This window comes from Jaculus jaculus, chromosome 1, assembly GCF_020740685.1.
Source record: "Jaculus jaculus isolate mJacJac1 chromosome 1, mJacJac1.mat.Y.cur, whole genome shotgun sequence".
NCBI lineage: Eukaryota > Metazoa > Chordata > Mammalia > Rodentia > Dipodidae > Jaculus > Jaculus jaculus.
Window position 1 is genome coordinate 215,082,541 of NC_059102.1, and position 17,391 is coordinate 215,099,931.

The following is a 17,391-nucleotide window of genomic DNA, read 5'->3' on the forward strand; positions in this document are numbered from 1 at the left end:
TTGGTAAAATTAAGTACGTATTTCTATTGAGAATATTTCTAGAAATTGCTAAGTGAAATGATATAATATTTAGCTTTATTGTTAACTACCTGTTTCTAAAGTACTACCAATTTACTGTGTTTATTACATAATATGCATACACCAATGTTTACTTTTACATTAATGTAAAAATATAATGGGAGAAAAAATCACTATAGCTAGATTAATGACTAATAAGAAAAATACTGGAGTGGCATTGGAGATGGGGAAATTACACATTTCATCTTACTGTCTTCTACATTGTTGAATTACTTTATGGCTTCTTTTAAAAACATCTATGTAGTTTTGTGAAATATGTTTCTGGCCTTTAATTTCTTTGTCTCTAAAGGATTGAAGATGTATTACAAAGTCAATGTATATCCATAAATGGTAGCAGAACTTTTCCATCAAAGTTTGGATCACAAAGTCTTTGAAGAAACAAAGTATATAACACTCCCATATACAGTCTTAATAAAGTGTACAATACTCAGGCATACAGTTTTTTAAAATATTTACTTATTGAGAGAGAACAAGAATGGTGAACCATCCCTGCATCTCTGGGATAAACCCTACTTGATCTTTCTGATATATTCTTTTATTCTGTTTTATTCTTTTATTCTTTTATTCTGTTTGCCAATATTTTGTTGAGAATTTTTGCATCTATGTTCACAAGGGAGACTGGTCTGTAATTTTCTTTTTTGTTCTATCTTTGCCTGGTTTTGGTATCAGGGTGATGCTGGCTTCATAGAAGGAGTTTGGTAGGATTCCTTCTTTCTCTATTTTATAGAAAAGTTTGAGAAGTAGTGGTATTAGTTCTTCTATGAAGGTCTGATAAAATTCACCAGTGAATCCATCTGGGTCTGGACTTTTTTTAGATGGGAGATTTTTGATAACTGCTTGGATCTCAATAATTGTTATAGGTCTATTTAAATGGTTAATCTCATCTTGATTTAATTTAGGTAAGTTATATAAATCAAGGAAATCATCCATTTCTTTCAGATTTTCTACCTTAGTGGGGGACATGTTCTTATAGTATATCCCTATGTTTGTTTGTTTTTTTTTTAAATTTCTCTGGTATCTGTTCTGATGGTAACTTTTCATCTCTAATTTTTTTTAATTGTGTCCCTACTCTCTTTCTTTTGGTCAGATTTGCTAAGGGTTTATCAATATTGTTTATCCTTTCAAAGAATCAACTCTGTTTCATTGATTCTTTGGATTTTATTTTATTTTTTGATGGGGTTTCTATTTCATTAATTTCTGCTTTAATCTTTATTATTTCTTCCCATCTACTGATTTTCAGTTTGTCTTGTTCTTCTTTTCCCAAGGATTTAAGGTGAAGCATCATGTTGTTTACTTGTGACCTTTCTAATTTCTTAATATAGGCACTTAAGATTATAAATTTCCCTCTTAGGACTGCCCTCATTGTGTCCCAAAGGTTTTGGTATGTTGTGCTCTCATTATCATTTGACTCTATGAATTTTTAACTTTTCTTCTTGATATCTTCATTGACCCATTCATCATTGAGTAGTGTATTGTTTAGTTTCCATGATTTTGTGTATGCTCTATAGCTTTTCTTGCTATTTATTTGCAGTTTGATCCAATTGGGATCAGATAGAGTGCAAGGAATTATTTCAATTTTCATGTATTTGTTACAATTTGTTTTGTGTCCTAATATATGGTCTATTTTAGAGACTGTTCCATGTGCTGCTGAAAAGAATATATATTCTGCAGTATTTGGATGAAATGTCCTGTATATATCTGTTAGGTCCATTATTTCTATGACCTCATTTAGTCCAGATGCCTCTCTGCTTATTTTTTCCAGAGATGACCTGTCAATTAATGAGAGTGGGGTGTTGACATCACCCACTACAACTGTGTTTGGTGTTATCTGTGACCTTAGTTCTAATAGCCTTTGTTTGATTGTGTTGAGAGCACCCATGTTAGGTGCATATGTTTAGGACTGTAATGTCCTCCTGTTGGAGTATGTCCTTAATAAAGTGACCATCCTTATCTTTCCTAACTAATGCTGGACTGAAGTCTACCTTGTCAAATATTAGGATAGTAACCCATGCTTGTTTCCTAGGCCCATTTGCTTGAAACGCCGTTTTCCAACCTTTCACCCCAAGCTTGTAAGCCTACTCTAGATACATGTACCATTATGTGCATCTGGCTTTATATGGGTACTGGGAAATTGAGCCCAGGTCATCCAGCTTTGTACGTAAGTGTCTTTAACCACTGAGTCATTTCTCTAGCACTCAGATGTACAATTTAATGGATAATAATCATCCCTTCCATGTAACCATACAATCAATCATATACTTTATTATTTTTTATCTGGCTTCTTCTTCTATTTTTATTTTTTGAGATAGACTTTCACTCTAGCCCAGGCTGGCTGGGAATTCACTTTGTAGTTTCAGGGTTGCCTTGAACTCCTCCTACATCTGCCTCCTGAGTGCTGGGATTAAAGGCATGTGCCTCCACATCTGGCTATAACTGGCTTTGTAAGCTCAATATTATGTTTATAAAATTAATATATACTATGGATTATAGTATTTTATTTTATTTTCCCAGCTGCATGCCATTCATTTTGAAATATAGCAATATTAGTTATTCATTTTATTGATAATGGACATTTCAAGTATTTGCAACTATCCTATGCCATGAATAATTATGTGTGCTCACTCTTTTAAATAGCTTTGGATGTAATGATGTACATATTGCTTTTTAGTGGATGCCCAGGGGTATAATTTCTGGGTGCTGGTGGTGGTTTGATTCAGGTGTTCCCCATAAATTTAGGTGTTCTGAATACTAGGTCCCCAGTTGATAGAGATTTGGGAATGAACGCCCCCTGGAGGTAGTGTATTTTTGTGTGCAGGCTTATGGGTTTACAGCCAGTTTCCCCTTAGACACACTCTCCTGTTCCTGTTGTCCACCTGATGTTGGCCAAGAGGTGATGACCACAGAGTTAGCCAAAATAATAGTTTTTTAACCTCAAGCTGCTCTTGATCCAGTGGTTTTTTTTTTGTTTGTTTGTTTGTTTTTTTGCCAACAATGTGAACCTGACTACAACAGTACTATAATATGTATGCATTTAGTCTTTAATAACAACTTCCTGTTTTCCAATGTTGTATAAGATTGTATCAGTGATCTATGATAGTTCAAGTTGTTCCATGTCCTTGCCTACTTAGAAATCTTTGTTTATCGAAAGGAAAAAAAAAGCACATGTTAATTTGTAGAAGTATTATAACTACACCTTTTGTACTTATATCCAGTAACTTCATATAGCAGATTTGTGTGTCCAGATGTTTGGTCAAATACTAGTCTAAATGTTGATGTAAAAGGTGCATTTCAGAGGAGATTAATATTTTAGTAAGTAGATCTCAACATTAGTTATTTTTGAAAAATTAATATCCAGTTTTCGATGTACTTTAGTTAAAAGATTATCCTTTCATCAATAGCATGACAGTGATACCTTTTTTCAATCAATTGACTATAAGCATGTATAGCATCCATATTGCTTATTGTAATTTATTGCTACAATATTGTTCATTCATGTGTTAATAACACTTTTAATAATACCTTTTTATTTTTATTTGCTTGAGAGCGACAGACAGAGAAGGAAGCAGAGAGAGGGAGAGAGATTATGGGCTCACCAGAGCCTCCATCCACTGCAAACAAACTCCAGATGTATGTGCCACCTTGTGTATCTGCCTTATGTGGGTCCTGGGGAATTGGGATCCTTAGGCTTCACAGGCAAGCACTTAACCACTAAGCCATCTCTCCAGCCCAATAACACTTTTAATTTTATAACTTTATGTTTTTATATTTCTTAGTATGTTTCCTAACTTGCTTCTTTTAACTTTATTTTGGTTCTTCTATATGCCTATACAAGTATTAATATGCGTACTTATATATACAACACATATCCTCACAAAATTTCTTGGTGATATTTTGATGGTAATTGAATGAAAATGAATAAATTAATTTTGACATGATTGAATTTATTTGAGACTTATTTAAAAATATTTATTATTATTGAGCCAGGCATGGTAGCTCATGCCTTTAATCCCAGCACTCGGGAGGCAGAGGTAGGAGGATCACTGTGAGTTCAAGGACACCCTGACACTACATAGTGAATTCCAGGTCAGCCTAGACTAGAGTGAGACCCTACCTCGAAAATACAATATATATATATATATATATATATATATATATATAAAATTTATTTGTGTGTGTGGCAGGGGTTGGGAAGTACAGACACAGATATGCCATGATGCATGTGGAGGTCAGATAACTACTTTCAGGTTGGTCTTTGCCTGTCTACCTCATTTGAAACAGGGTTTCTCAAAGTGGATTCCAGTTCTGCTGTTATATTCTGGAATTTCCTTTATCTTCTGAGCAAGTTCTCCTGTCTCTGCCTCCCACCCCACCATCAGTGTCAGTGTGCTAAGATTACAGAACTCTTCTATGACATTTGGCTTCTCACATGATATCTGGGGATTGAACTCCTGTACTCCTGCTTGAGTGGCTAACACTTTACCTAATGAACCATCTCTCTAATCCTTGTTTGATATTTCATTTCCTCTCAGAATTGTTTTGTTATTTTCAGTGAGGAGGTCTTGCTCATTGTCATGGCCTACTTATATGTCAGCTTGGTTATTGGTGTCCAGATATTTGATCAAATGCTAGTCTAGCTGTTGTCAATGTATATTTTAAAAAAATTGTTCATTTTTATTTATTTATTTAGAGCGACAGACAGAGAAAAAAAGAGGCAGACAGAGAGATAGAGAGAGAGAGGGTACACCAGGGCCTCCAGCCACTGCAAACGAGCTCCAGGTGCATCTACTCCCTTGTGCATCTGGCTAAGGTGGGTCCTCAAACCGGGGTCCTTAGGCTTCACAGGCAAGTGCTTAACCACTAAGCCATTTCTACAGCCCATCAATGTATATTTTAGAGGAGATTAATATTTTAGAAGGTAGGCTTTGAGTGCAAAATATGGTCCTATGTAGTGTGGATCATTCTTACACTGAAAGCCTCAAGAACAAAGAATGTAGCTTATAGAGGAAGATGTGGCCTCCGGACTGCAGCACAGAAATTCTGCCACTGTTTCCCACCTTACTCAACCTGTCCTGTGGACTTCATGCTCAGTGTTACAATCTCTACACTTACTTGAATCCCCAAGTTACCACCTTGCTGTCCAGATTCCAAACTTGACAGCTTGCTTTGCCAAAGTTGTTTTGTAGCTCTCTATATTTATGTATATAAATCACATTGTGTTTTTCCTAGAAATCTCTAATGTAATCATTGTTAGGTATTTGATTTTTAGAAAACCATGATATAGCTTTCTGATTTTCATATTGTTTTATTATTTCTAAAGTGTGCAATTATGACTATACTCCACAACAGAGTTTTGGTCAATGACACTGCATTTACAACAGAGGTCCCATAGGATGGTACAACCTAGTACTGTGGTTTGAATGTGAGTGACTTTTGAGGTTTTATACGTTGATATTTAATCCCCACTGTGAGATGTTAAGGAGGTGGAGACTCAATCCAACTGTGATGCTTAAGAGATGGGACCTTCAGATAATTACTAGGATTAGGCAGCTCATTAGAGTGGAGGGACCATGAGTACATTCAGATTCTGGTTTCAGAAGAGAGAGAACATAGATATACACATAGACCCACATGCACCTATCTCTTGTCAGGTGATGCTCTCCTGCATTCTAGGACTTTGCCTTACTGGCCAGGAGGTATACCTTAGGTATAAACTTAGACCTCTAGAACCACAAGCTGAAAGAACTCTGTTTTCTTTATAATGTACCAAGTCTAGAATTGTTATTAGCAGCAGACCATGAATGAATATGCTTAATAGTAGCCATCCTAGTCTGTATAAATATCCTAGGGTGTTCCCATGAATACAAAACTCCCCTCAGGATACACATTTCACTTAATGATGCCTGGTTTTCATTTTTATCCATTTTGTATTCTTGATCTGCTATTCTGTCTGCTTTGAGTTTGTGAAAATTCTGCTTCCTATTCTTTATTTCTCTTGTGTGGCATCAGACTCACTTCTCTAGGTACCTAATGTCAGTGGAATTATTTGCCTACTTGGAGAAATAATCCCTATTATATGCCAGTAGTAAAATCACATTTTTGTTTGTTTTCTTTTAAAGGTAGGGTCTTACTCTGACCCAGGCTGACTTGGAATTCACTATGTAGTCTCAGACTGGCCTTGGACCCACAGTGATCCTCCAACCTCAGCCTTCCAGATGCTGGGATTAAAGGCATGTGCCACCATGTCCAGCTCCAACTTCCTTTCATTTAGGATTTGAATGTATATTTTTTCTCTATCCATTCTCTATCCTTTTGTACTCAGCCTTTCTTATACTTATGTTCAACATGTGTCTCATAGCCAAATTTTTTAAATTCTGAATAATTTGTTCCTTTATCAGATTATTTGTTCCATTTCAATCACATATTTTATACCATTTTTTATTTGTTTTCACCTTTACCAATCATTATTTCCTTTTAGATCAAATAAATTATGTTATATTTTTGTTTGTTTCAACTATTAAGTAATTAAGTAATTACTTATTAAGTAATCATTTTGTTACTATTCTAATGATTAACTGAGTGGTTATACCACATGTGTTTCTTTATAAAACATGCCTTAAAATACTACTCATGGATAACTTAATGGCTTTGTAATACTTTAACAGCAGTCAAATTCTTCTGAGCCAAGTGTGGTGGTCCATGCTTGAAAATAGCACTTGGAAGTTGAAGCAGTAGGATCAAGAGCCAAAGGTCACTTTCAGCTTCACAGGAATTCAAGGCTAGCCATAGCTAAATGAGACTCTGCTTCTGACAAATCCCTACATGAATTCTTGCTTTTCTTAGTGGATTTTAATCCCACGTGTATATCAAACATCGTGACTTTATCATTTTATACAATAAATTTCATCTTCCACTTCTCATATATTTATCCATTCTGATGTTTATTATTTCTACCTGCATCATCATGCTTTCTTCTTGGATAAATTTCCTTCTCTGTAGCATTTCATTTAGTGCATATTTGTGGGTGATTAAATTCTTAGTTTTGGTTTATCTGATGCCTCTTCACTGTGTGTGTATTAGGGAAGTATACCCAGGGCTGTCAGCATGCTAGGCTAGCATTCTACCACTGAGCTAGAGCCACACATTGAATTTATTAATTAATACTATGTATCAACTTCTGACCTGTCAATATTTCAGCACTTTAAAGATGGCTTTCTATTAGCTTCTCAACTTCTTAATTTCCATTGAAAATTTAGATGTCAGTCTTATCTTCTTTGAAGGGCATAAGGCTTATCTTTTTCTCAGTTTGTCTCAGAATTTTTTTATTTGAGATTATCAGTTTTATTGTGATGTAACAAAGTATGATATTATTCATTTTTATCATGTTTCTTATGGCTTTTTAAATCAGATTAATCTCTTTCAATTTTATAAAATCTTTGATACTATACCTTCAACTATTGTTTTATTCTGCATTTTATTTCTCTTTTCATATGAGTACAATTAAATGTATGTTAGATTTTTCTAGATGGTTTCACAATGTCTTCTATGATAGGGTTTGTTCTGTATTTCAGACTGATTATGGTCTCTTGACTTACTTTTAGCTTTCAGTCACACCAACTTTTGTCTGGCATCAAATCTACTATTAAATATAATTGTTGAATTTTAAATTTAGTCATTTCTTATTCTATTCTAACCTTTCAAATTGCTTATTTTTCAGATTCCAGCTCTTTATTAACATTATTTTATTAATTTGTTTGACCGTAAGAAACAAACTGTTTGATAGTTTGCCCTGATAATGATAACTCTAAAATTTTAACTAGCATGTATCAATTAAACATACTGATGGGGTTTAGTGTGTGTGATGATTTGATTCAGGTGTCCCCCATAAACAGGTGTTCTGAAGGCTAGGTCCCCAACTGATGGCAGTTTGGGAATTATATCCTCCTGGGGGGGGGGGCATGTATTGTTGGGGGCAGGCTTATGGGTGTTATAGCCAGCTTCCTCTTGCAAGTTTTTGGCACACTCTCCTATTGCTATTGTCCAGCTGATGTTGGCCAGGAGGTGATGTTCACCCTCTTCTCATACCATTGTTTCCTCCTGCCATTATGGAGCCTCCCCTCGAGCCTGTAAGCCAAAATAAGCCCTTTTTCCCACAAGCCACTCTTGGTCGGGTATTTTCTGCTAGCAATGTGAACCTGACTGCAACAGTGTAATATTTCAATACAGCATGTGCTACTGGAAGTCAGTCTTTCTTCATCTACTCCACACTCTACTTTCCATCCTCTAATAATCACTATTCCATGTTCAGCCAGACATTTTCTTTAAACTTAAACTTGAGAGAGAGAGAAAGAATACTTGTTCTGTGTCTGGCTACTTTTTCATTTAATATGTCCCATTCCTGATAACGTTTAATCATCTGTGGTTTTATTCTAATTCTATTTAATCTTCTGAAATTATCTATTGGGCTCCACTTTCTGGACTATGAATTTTGGATTAAACACTGTACATTGTATATAAAATCAGAATTTTCTGGAAGGCAGATATAATGCAGGCATATACAAGTTGTGTGGCTGCTTTGGTGATTCAAAGACTTTCTTGTGCTGAATTTGTCCTCACATACAGAGTATAGTGCTTCAAGATTGTCAGTTCAAAGCCTGAGGCATTCCTAAACTTTGAAAGACCATTGAGTGAGCAACAAATTTGGGGATGCCATGTTTTCTCTTGATATTTATGCTCCATCCTGTTAAATTGAGATGGCTTTATATGGGGAAACAGTGTCAAATATGAAATTCACCTCAATATCTTCTTTCAATATAACACATTGCTTTTTTAAATTGTCCTTATGGAGCTGGAGAGATAGCTTAGCAGTTAAGGTGCTTACCTGAAAAGCCTAAGAATTCATGTTCAAATCTCTAGGTCCCATGTAGACAGTTGCACAGTGATGCAAGCATGTAATGTCTCACATTCACACAAGGGCAAATATGCATCTTGAGTTTGTTCACAGGGGCTGAAGGTCCTGGCACGCTCATTCTCTCTCTCCCTCTCCCTCTCCCTCTCCCTCTCCCTCTCCCTCTCCCTCTACCTCTCCCTCTCTCTCTCTCTCTCTCTTTCTCTCTCCCTCCCTCTTTCCATCTCTCTCAAGGTAAATTTTAAAAAAGAGATTTAAATTCTCCTTATGTTTGGATTCTAATAGCTGCTCCCTCTTCACTGACAGCTCATATAGTTCTCAGAGGAAGGATCAGTTTTCTTGAAAGACATGGCTTCTACAGTTAGCTCTCTCTTATTTTCTCCTGCACACACTGACATCAGGATTCTGCCTTGTCTGGTTCATTGCCTTAAGTCCATATGGGTAATTTAAAAAGTGTAGAGGCTTATGCCATTCATGGTTTTGGACGCTAAGGAGTCCAAGACTGAAAGGGCTGACTTTCAAAAATATTGCCTACAGACTCCTGAAGAGGCACAGGGCTCCACATGGCAAAACAATGCACATATACTAACTTAACTCTCTCTTCTTATAAGGCCACTAATTGCCTCATAGGGGCTCAGACATTGTGACTTAATTTTAATTACCTTTCTAAAATTCTAGATTCAAATTCCATTAATATTTGACTCTAGGGACTAAGCTTCCAAGGTGAAAATTTGTGGAGCACATTCAAACCAGTCCCTCCCATGCGTCCTGACCATTAGGTCCATTCTCAGTCTCCTAAGTAGACTTATTGACACATATCTTTGTCCCTCGTCTCTTGAAATGATTTTTCTGCTATTTCACTTTTAGTCTTCCACATTATCTTGATTTCTAGTCTCTCTTATCAGCTACTCTTTCTCAGTGTGCTTTGAAGATTTTCCTTCAGATCCCAGATTTAAACAAGGTCAAAACTGTCAGGCATGGAGGTGCACTCCTTCAACGCCAGCACACAGGAGGCAGCGGTAGAAGAGTCACTGTGAGTTTGAGGCGCTCCACTGCCCTATGCTCATCCTCTCAGTTGTGCATCCATTTCACATTTTAATACACCTCCACACAGCCCCTGCCTTATCTTGTTAAAGTTTTCATTTACTTATTTATTTACTGGAGAGAGAGGTTGAAAGAGTCAGAGAGAAAGAGAGAGAGAGAGGGAGAAAGAGAGAATGGGCACGCCAGAGCCTCCAGCCACTATAAACAAACTCCTGACACATGAGTCCCCTTGTGTATCTGGCTTACATTGGGTCCTGGGGAATCGAACTGGGGTCCTGTGGCTTTGCAAGCAAAGGCCTTAACCACTAAGCCATCTCTCCAGGCCAGTCCCTGCCTTATGACAGCTCATATTACGATTTTTCAAGTTTACAATGATGGTAAAACAAAATAAATGTGGCCAAAATTTAACTTGGGGTTTTATATTTTGGTCTTTTCCTGGGCCAGTGATACACTATGTGACATTCTTGTGATACTGGACAGACCACAGGTTCTATAGCAACCACGAGTTGCTACATCCAGTCAGTCATGTGATTGTGATACTAAACAGTATCTATAGTGTACTGTATTGCCAGCCTTTTATGAATACAGATACTTAATGTATGTGAGGCTCAATACCATATTATAAAATAAGATTTGCTTTAGATGATTTTGTCCATCTATAAGCTAATGTAAGTGTTCTAAGAATACTAAGGGTAGGCTACACTAGCAAGGTTATGATATAAAATGTGATAATATATTTAACTTGGTATACACACACACACACACACACACATATTTAACTTACCAAGTTAAATATATTATCACATTTTTTAGTTATAATACTGCAGATTTATAGTGGGTTGGTCAGAATGTAAGCTTACAGTAAGTCTAGAAACAGTTGTACGTGCTGACAACTTCTGCATTTATGCCTCCCATGTACTTCTCTCCAAACTTCAGTGGCTGATGCCCAGACACTTTGACACTTCCTTAACTGTTTAATAGGTATTAGTGGGCTCCAACATGCTCCCAAGTGTGTTCCTCTTGTACTCTTCAATTTCAGCAACTATCTATACCATGCTTCCCAGTGACAAGCCAAGTGGGTTAGGATCATTCTTAATTTTTTTTTTTTTTTTTTTTGTGGTCACACTTCACATCAAATCTCATAGGCTCAAATTTAAAAAAATGTATCTAAAATTTTGCAACTTTACATCAATTAATTAGAAACACAATCATTTCTTGCCAGGTAATAGCCCTGCTGTCCCAAGTTCTGTGGCTTCATATTTCAGCATAATGACCAGAAAGGGTCTTACTTTCTCAGTCCCTGCAGCACACACGATGCCTGATGGTAACACTGACCCCGTGCTTCTTTGTCCTTCCTCACACACTTAAGTACTGATCCTGTTTGAGCCATGTATGTTTTTTCCTCACGACAGAATTCTCTTTTCTAGATATTTGCCTGGTTTCTTCTCTCATCTTTGAGTCTTTTACACATTATTACCTCTGCTATTGGTGTAGAGTCTTACCCGAATGTAAGTGCCCAAACTTACGTTCTGTCACCTTGTCTTGTAAATATCTTCACAGCATTTTTTGCTAACTGACTTTACATTATGCTTTACTTATTATTCCATGCTTTTCTCTTTCACTAGAACCTAACATTTTTTTTTTTTTTGTTTTGTTTTTGTTTTGAGGTAGGTCTCATTCTAGCCCAGGCTGACCTGGAATTCACTATGTAGTCTTAGGGTGGCCTTGAATTCATAGCAATCCTCCTACCTATGCCTCCCAAGTGCTGGGATTATAGGCGTGTGGCACCATGCCTGGCAAACCTGACATTTTTGAAGCAACAACTTTGTCTTATTCAGTCCAAAGCTCAGAACATTTCACACAAAGTGCTTAATATTTGAGGAAATAATTAATGCATGATGATTAAAACATAGAAGGGTCAGGCTGGAGAGATGGCTTAGTGGTTAAGGCACTTTCCTGTGAAGCCTAAGGAATCATGTTTGACTCTCTGAATCCCACATTAGCCAGACACACAAAGGTAAGGCAAACACAAAGTCACACATGCCCCACTAGATGGCAAAAGCATCTCGAGTTTGATTTCAGTGGCTCAGTCCCTGGTGTGCCAATTCTCTCATTCTCTCTCTCTCTCTCTCTCTCTCTCTCTCTCTCTCTCTCTCTCTCTCTCTCTCTCATGCTCTCTCTAAAATAAAAACATAACACAGGAGTGACACCTTCTGAAACAAAGGTTACATTGGGGAATTCATAGATGGAGTAAACCATCACCAAAAATATATCTGTATGTATATGTCACTGGGGAAAGAATTGAATAAACCAGTGTAAAGGGCACATGCTTATAATCCTAGCATTGTAAGGAGGAGACAGGAAGTCCAGGAGTTCAAAGGATCTGGCTATATGGCAAGTTGGAGGTCAGCCTGTGATACATGAGACTCTGTCTCAAAAAAGTAAAACCCAATGAAAGTATTAAATAAATTCCTATATATTAGGAACTACAAAGTAAGAAGTAGTTGTACAAATCATACAAAAATTTATAATGTAAAGATGCTTTTATAAATTGCAATTCTGAAAAAATCAATACTTTCATGTTTTATTTGAAATTAAATAATTAAAATCTTAAACAACCATCCATAGTTATAAAACAATTACAATAAAAGTATACTGAAATGATTTATGATATTATGAAATGAATCTTTCAGTTAGTAAACAATGTTCATTGTAGTTCAGAATAAAATGACATGCATACTCCCTTTCTATTAAAGTTATAAATACAGCAGTTTTCCATCATATTTTATATTTTATTGGGCTTTTAAAATTTTCCTCATGTCTTCAATTTGGATAAATATATTCTACTTTATGTATAATCACTACATGCCTTTCAAAACTGATCCCCGAGTTAATTAAATTTGCCTGTTTAATTTTTTTTTACCAGAGAAATTCTAACTTATTTATGAAAGTAGAATATTGTAAAAATATTTCCCTATTTTTTTCCATTTCAGCTTAAAAAGCACAATCCCTATATAAGCATTATTTATTGACTAAAAATAAAGATTTTTAACACAGGTATAAAAATAAGTGCCTAGAAAGTCACTTTTACAATCAATAAGACCTCCAACCCCTTACATAATCTTATGCAGTAATATTTTGTCCAATAAAATGCCTAGAAGACAAAAATTCAAAATCATCATACCTGGCTCTACTTTTGAAGTATTATTTTACTGATATAAATGAAAGGTTCCCTGCGACAAGCCTCAGAAGCCAAACCTGTTGATGCTACTGCTGAATAGATGAAGTGGTGTTCTAGGAAAATAGCATTTACCTGGGACATACAATCTTAATGTTGACCTAGATGGACAACCAGCCATCTCCGTTTTCTGAAATTTGGGCTGAACAAAGAATCAGTCAGCAGTCAGTCACCACATAGAAGGTGCCATTGACATGAAGTGGGCAGAATGACCGTTGTAAGAGTGTGGAGTGCAGAAGACAACTTTCAGGTTGATCCTTGCCTGTCCATCTCTGAGTGAACAGTTTTCACTCAATTCTCATTTTGTTGTTTGCAGTACTTTTTATGAGCTTCTGTGGAAATTCTAATGAGTATGCCTCCAGTCTCATCATCAGCATCAACATGCTGGGATTACAGAAGCCTCCAAGACTTCAAGCTTTTCACATGGGGTCTGAGGATCAAACTTGGGTGTTCTAGTTTTAATGGCGAGCATTTTATCCACTGAAACATCTCCCCTGCCTGGATACTATTTTGGAAAGAAGGAAGTATTACCTCTCAGTGACTAGAGTGTTCTTTGCATGTTTGCATGTGTATATACACACACTGGTATGCATGTGGTATGTGTCCAAGTATGTCCATGTGTGTAGAGACAACAGGTTGACTGTGGGTGTCTTACTTCATTGTTCTCCTTATAATTGAGAAGGGTTTCCCACTAAATATAGATCTCACTGCTAGGCTAGACTAGTTATGAGCTGCAGGGATCCTGTCTGTCTCCCCAGTGCTAGAACTATAGGCATCTGCCACTACAACTAACCTTTGAAGTGTGTTCTAGAGATCCAAACTCAGGTCATGCTTGCTTGACAAATGCAAAATGTTCAAATCAAGTTTGTTTTCATTTTCCTCAAGTAGTCTAACATCTCAGGAAGTCAGAGAAATAAAAATATATAGGGTAATACTAGTCCTTCAACTTTTCAAGTGCTAGTATACAGAGTCTTAATGTGCCAAATCTTCAAATTCTCCAGGAGGTCCTTAATTCTGGTGCAGTAATGTCAAGATGCCACTTGGAACCTCTTTTTTGAAGTTAAAGTTGTCCTTTGAAAAGATTTAGGCAGACATTGTGAACCTAAAACATGAACCAAGTACAAATTTGCATTAAAATATGAAAACTTCAACATCAGAAAAGAATTGTTCTGTATATCCCATGCAGATGACATTTTGGAAGTAAAAGGTACTTTATTTAATGACACATTTACACAAACTAGGAAGTAGTCATATGCAAATTAAGCTATATATAAAAGGATGCCCCCCACCCTTGTCAAGGTTGGGCTCTGGAACGCATTCTCCCTCAGTGGTGGGTGTACCAGAGCCTTCTCTGCAGAGGTGTATCTGCAGACAATGATTGAGGGGGGGAAGTAGTGCTACACAGACCAGCTACTGGAGAATTTAGAGAACAAGCTGAAAGCCCCTGGTACTTCTTGATCTGGATGCAGAGTTAACCAGGAAGCCACATATGTACTTGTCAGAGAAAAAGAAAACAAACCCTTTGAAACAAAGGAATATGACCCTTAGGTGGCTCCTATCACATTTATACAAAATGAAAAAGATTTCTGACCATCAAAGATAATAATTATCTCAAAGTGATTGACAAAAGAATCTGCTAGGGCTGGAGAGATGGCTTAGCAGTTAAGAGCTTGCCTGTGAAGCCTAAGGACCCCAGTCTGAGGCTCGATTCCTCAGGACCCATGTTAGCCAGATACACAAGGGGGCGCATCCAGACCTTAATCTCAGAGATTGAGCACATCTTTGGTACCTTGTTTATGATTAATAAAAGAACATCAGGACCTACTTTCTCCATCTACAATTATCTTAAAAGCAGTAACTGATAGTGCACTTATACATAAAGTACTTTCTCATTAGAAATGGCAGCTACTCACTAGGGAACATTAAAAGCAACAAAAGTCAGTATAGCCTAGAGCTATTAACACAGGCAAAAATATTTAAGGGTCTCAAGAATCTCTGAGCAGTGTGGTGGTACACACTTATAGTCTAGCAGTAGACAGGATGTCTGGGCCACATAAGGAGACTTTCTTAAAACACAAGTACTGGAGATATAAACCAACATTGGACCTACTTTTCCAGCATGTATGACGTCTTGGATTTGTTCCTCCCACCCCACAGAAACAGAAAATAATCTATGATGTCACCTAGGTAAAGAAGAGCTGAGGGCTTGAGAGATGGCTTAGCAGTTAAGCGATTGCCTGTGAAGCCTAAGGACCCCAGTTTGAGGCTTGATTCCTCAGGACCCATGTTAGCCAGATGCACAAGGGGGCACATGCATCTGGAATTCATTTGCAGTGGCTGGAGGCCCTGGCTTGCCCATTCGCTCTCTCTCTTTCTCTCTCTGTCTGTCGTTTTCAAATAAATAAAAATAAACAAAAAAAATTTTAAAGAAGAGCTGATACAATCTGTAATAACTGTATGCCACACACTGTTCCCCTAATTTTATTTTAGAATTATATTAAAACTTTCCCTTAATATATTATCCTTGATATTCCAGAAGACTGTTAAAATATAGTAAGGCATGTAACTATTCCCTTTACAAACATTTTCCAATAATGATTTCATTCATGTGGTTTGAAGTAAGAATCTGAACTTTGCAGAGGCCAGCACATTTGTACAGTTGCACAGTTCATAGGAGGTAGAATCAAAATGGACTCCAACACTTCCACATCAACATGCTGCAGGATGATGTCCTTTTATCTTCACGGAAAAAAAAAAAAATCACCATGACAGTTCAAATATCAAAACCTCAGGGGCTGGAGAGATTGCTTAGTAATTAAGGTGCTAGCCTGTGAAGCCTAAGGACCCAGGTTCAATTCTCCAGGTCCCATGTAAGCCAGATGCACAAGGTGGCACATGTGTCTAGAGTTTGTTTGCAATGGCTAGAGGCCCTGGTGCGCCCATTCTCTGTCTCTGCCTCTAATAAATAAATAAAAATAAATCTTTATAAAAAAATCAAACCCTCATTGGCCTCTACACAAACTACAGCCACATTCTTCCACTGGCATACTGGACCAAGAAGTACTTGTATGTAGAACTCTATATTTAGATATACTTAGCAATAAGCAATGTATTTAGAAGAAAGCCATGGAAACTCTATAGGGAGAGTCACTTCTCCTAAGGCAGCTTTCCCTTGTTTGATGAGAAGGAGGCTCCTGGTTAAATAAGAGCATTTGAACATTCCCCCTTTAGAACAAGTAAGTACTTGTTCATAGGTTGTTCTTGATAGTGTCTGAAGCCAGGCCATAGGCCACAGAGACCTTGCTTTTTTCTCCATTGTGGTCAAAATAAATGTACTGAGGTAGATAATCTTCAATCTCATCTTCTATCTTTTTCTTTGTTTCTTTTTCAGATAGGCTCTCACTTTATAGTCAAGACTGGCCTCAAATTGTGATCTTCCTAATCTGCCTCCAGAGTGCTATGATCACAGAAATATGTCACTACCCCCAGCTCAACTAACTGTAATTCATGAGAAACAAACTGACCTGTCGAAATACTTTGACCTGTCCATGTGTGAGCAGAAAATTCAATCGGTGTCAATGAACTTCTCTGAGGCATATCCAACGGTTAAATCCAAAGAGTGATAAGCTTTATTCTCTTGAAATATTTTTTTAATCAAAGGTATAGATAACAAATAACCTGCCTGGAATGTATGAATCGTGCTGGGACTTGAAAGCTGTTCCAGAGTAATGGTTGTTTCTTGAAGAGATGATCGTTCCATGCTGTGGGGCACTGCACTCAAGACAGGGTTCTGCAGGTGTCTTCCTCTGTACTGCATGCAGGACAATATGTTCTTGTTTAACATAAATGCAATACTTAGAAAGGAAAACCTACATATGCTTCCATTATTCCCTCATCGATTCATTCACTCACTCATTGCAAATTTTTATTTACATATAGCTAAGTACAAGGTCCACTATGAAAATATCTAAATATGTATTATATAATTCTACCACTTAATTCAACAAAATTGTAAGGCAATAGTAGGTAAACATGGTTTCAAATCTTTTATTACATAAAATTCTTCATATTAAAACATACTAGAAATGTAATTCTGCATTTCTTTTTTATTTTTTACAGAGAGAGA

General features: G+C 36.8%; 1 protein-coding gene across 4 annotated transcripts in view; it reads right to left on the reverse strand.

Annotated features, from left to right (window-relative positions):
* Nucleotides 1–14,113: 14,113 nt before the first annotated feature.
* Nucleotides 14,114–17,391, reverse strand: part of Fam149a (family with sequence similarity 149 member A) — a 73,610-nt gene continuing 70,332 nt past the window's right edge. For 3 of the 4 annotated variants that reach the window (XM_045133113.1, XM_045133109.1, XM_045133105.1), the window contains 2 exons: nucleotides 16,948–17,076; nucleotides 14,114–14,367 (listed from right to left, as the gene is read on the reverse strand). In XM_045133113.1, the coding sequence (XP_044989048.1) occupies nucleotides 14,326–14,367; nucleotides 16,948–17,076 (171 nt within the window). In that variant the 3' untranslated portion in view covers nucleotides 14,114–14,325. Of the gene's footprint in view, nucleotides 14,368–16,789; nucleotides 16,867–16,945; nucleotides 17,077–17,391 lie in introns of all 4 variants that reach the window. The other variant, XM_045133121.1, reaches the window with a different exon arrangement.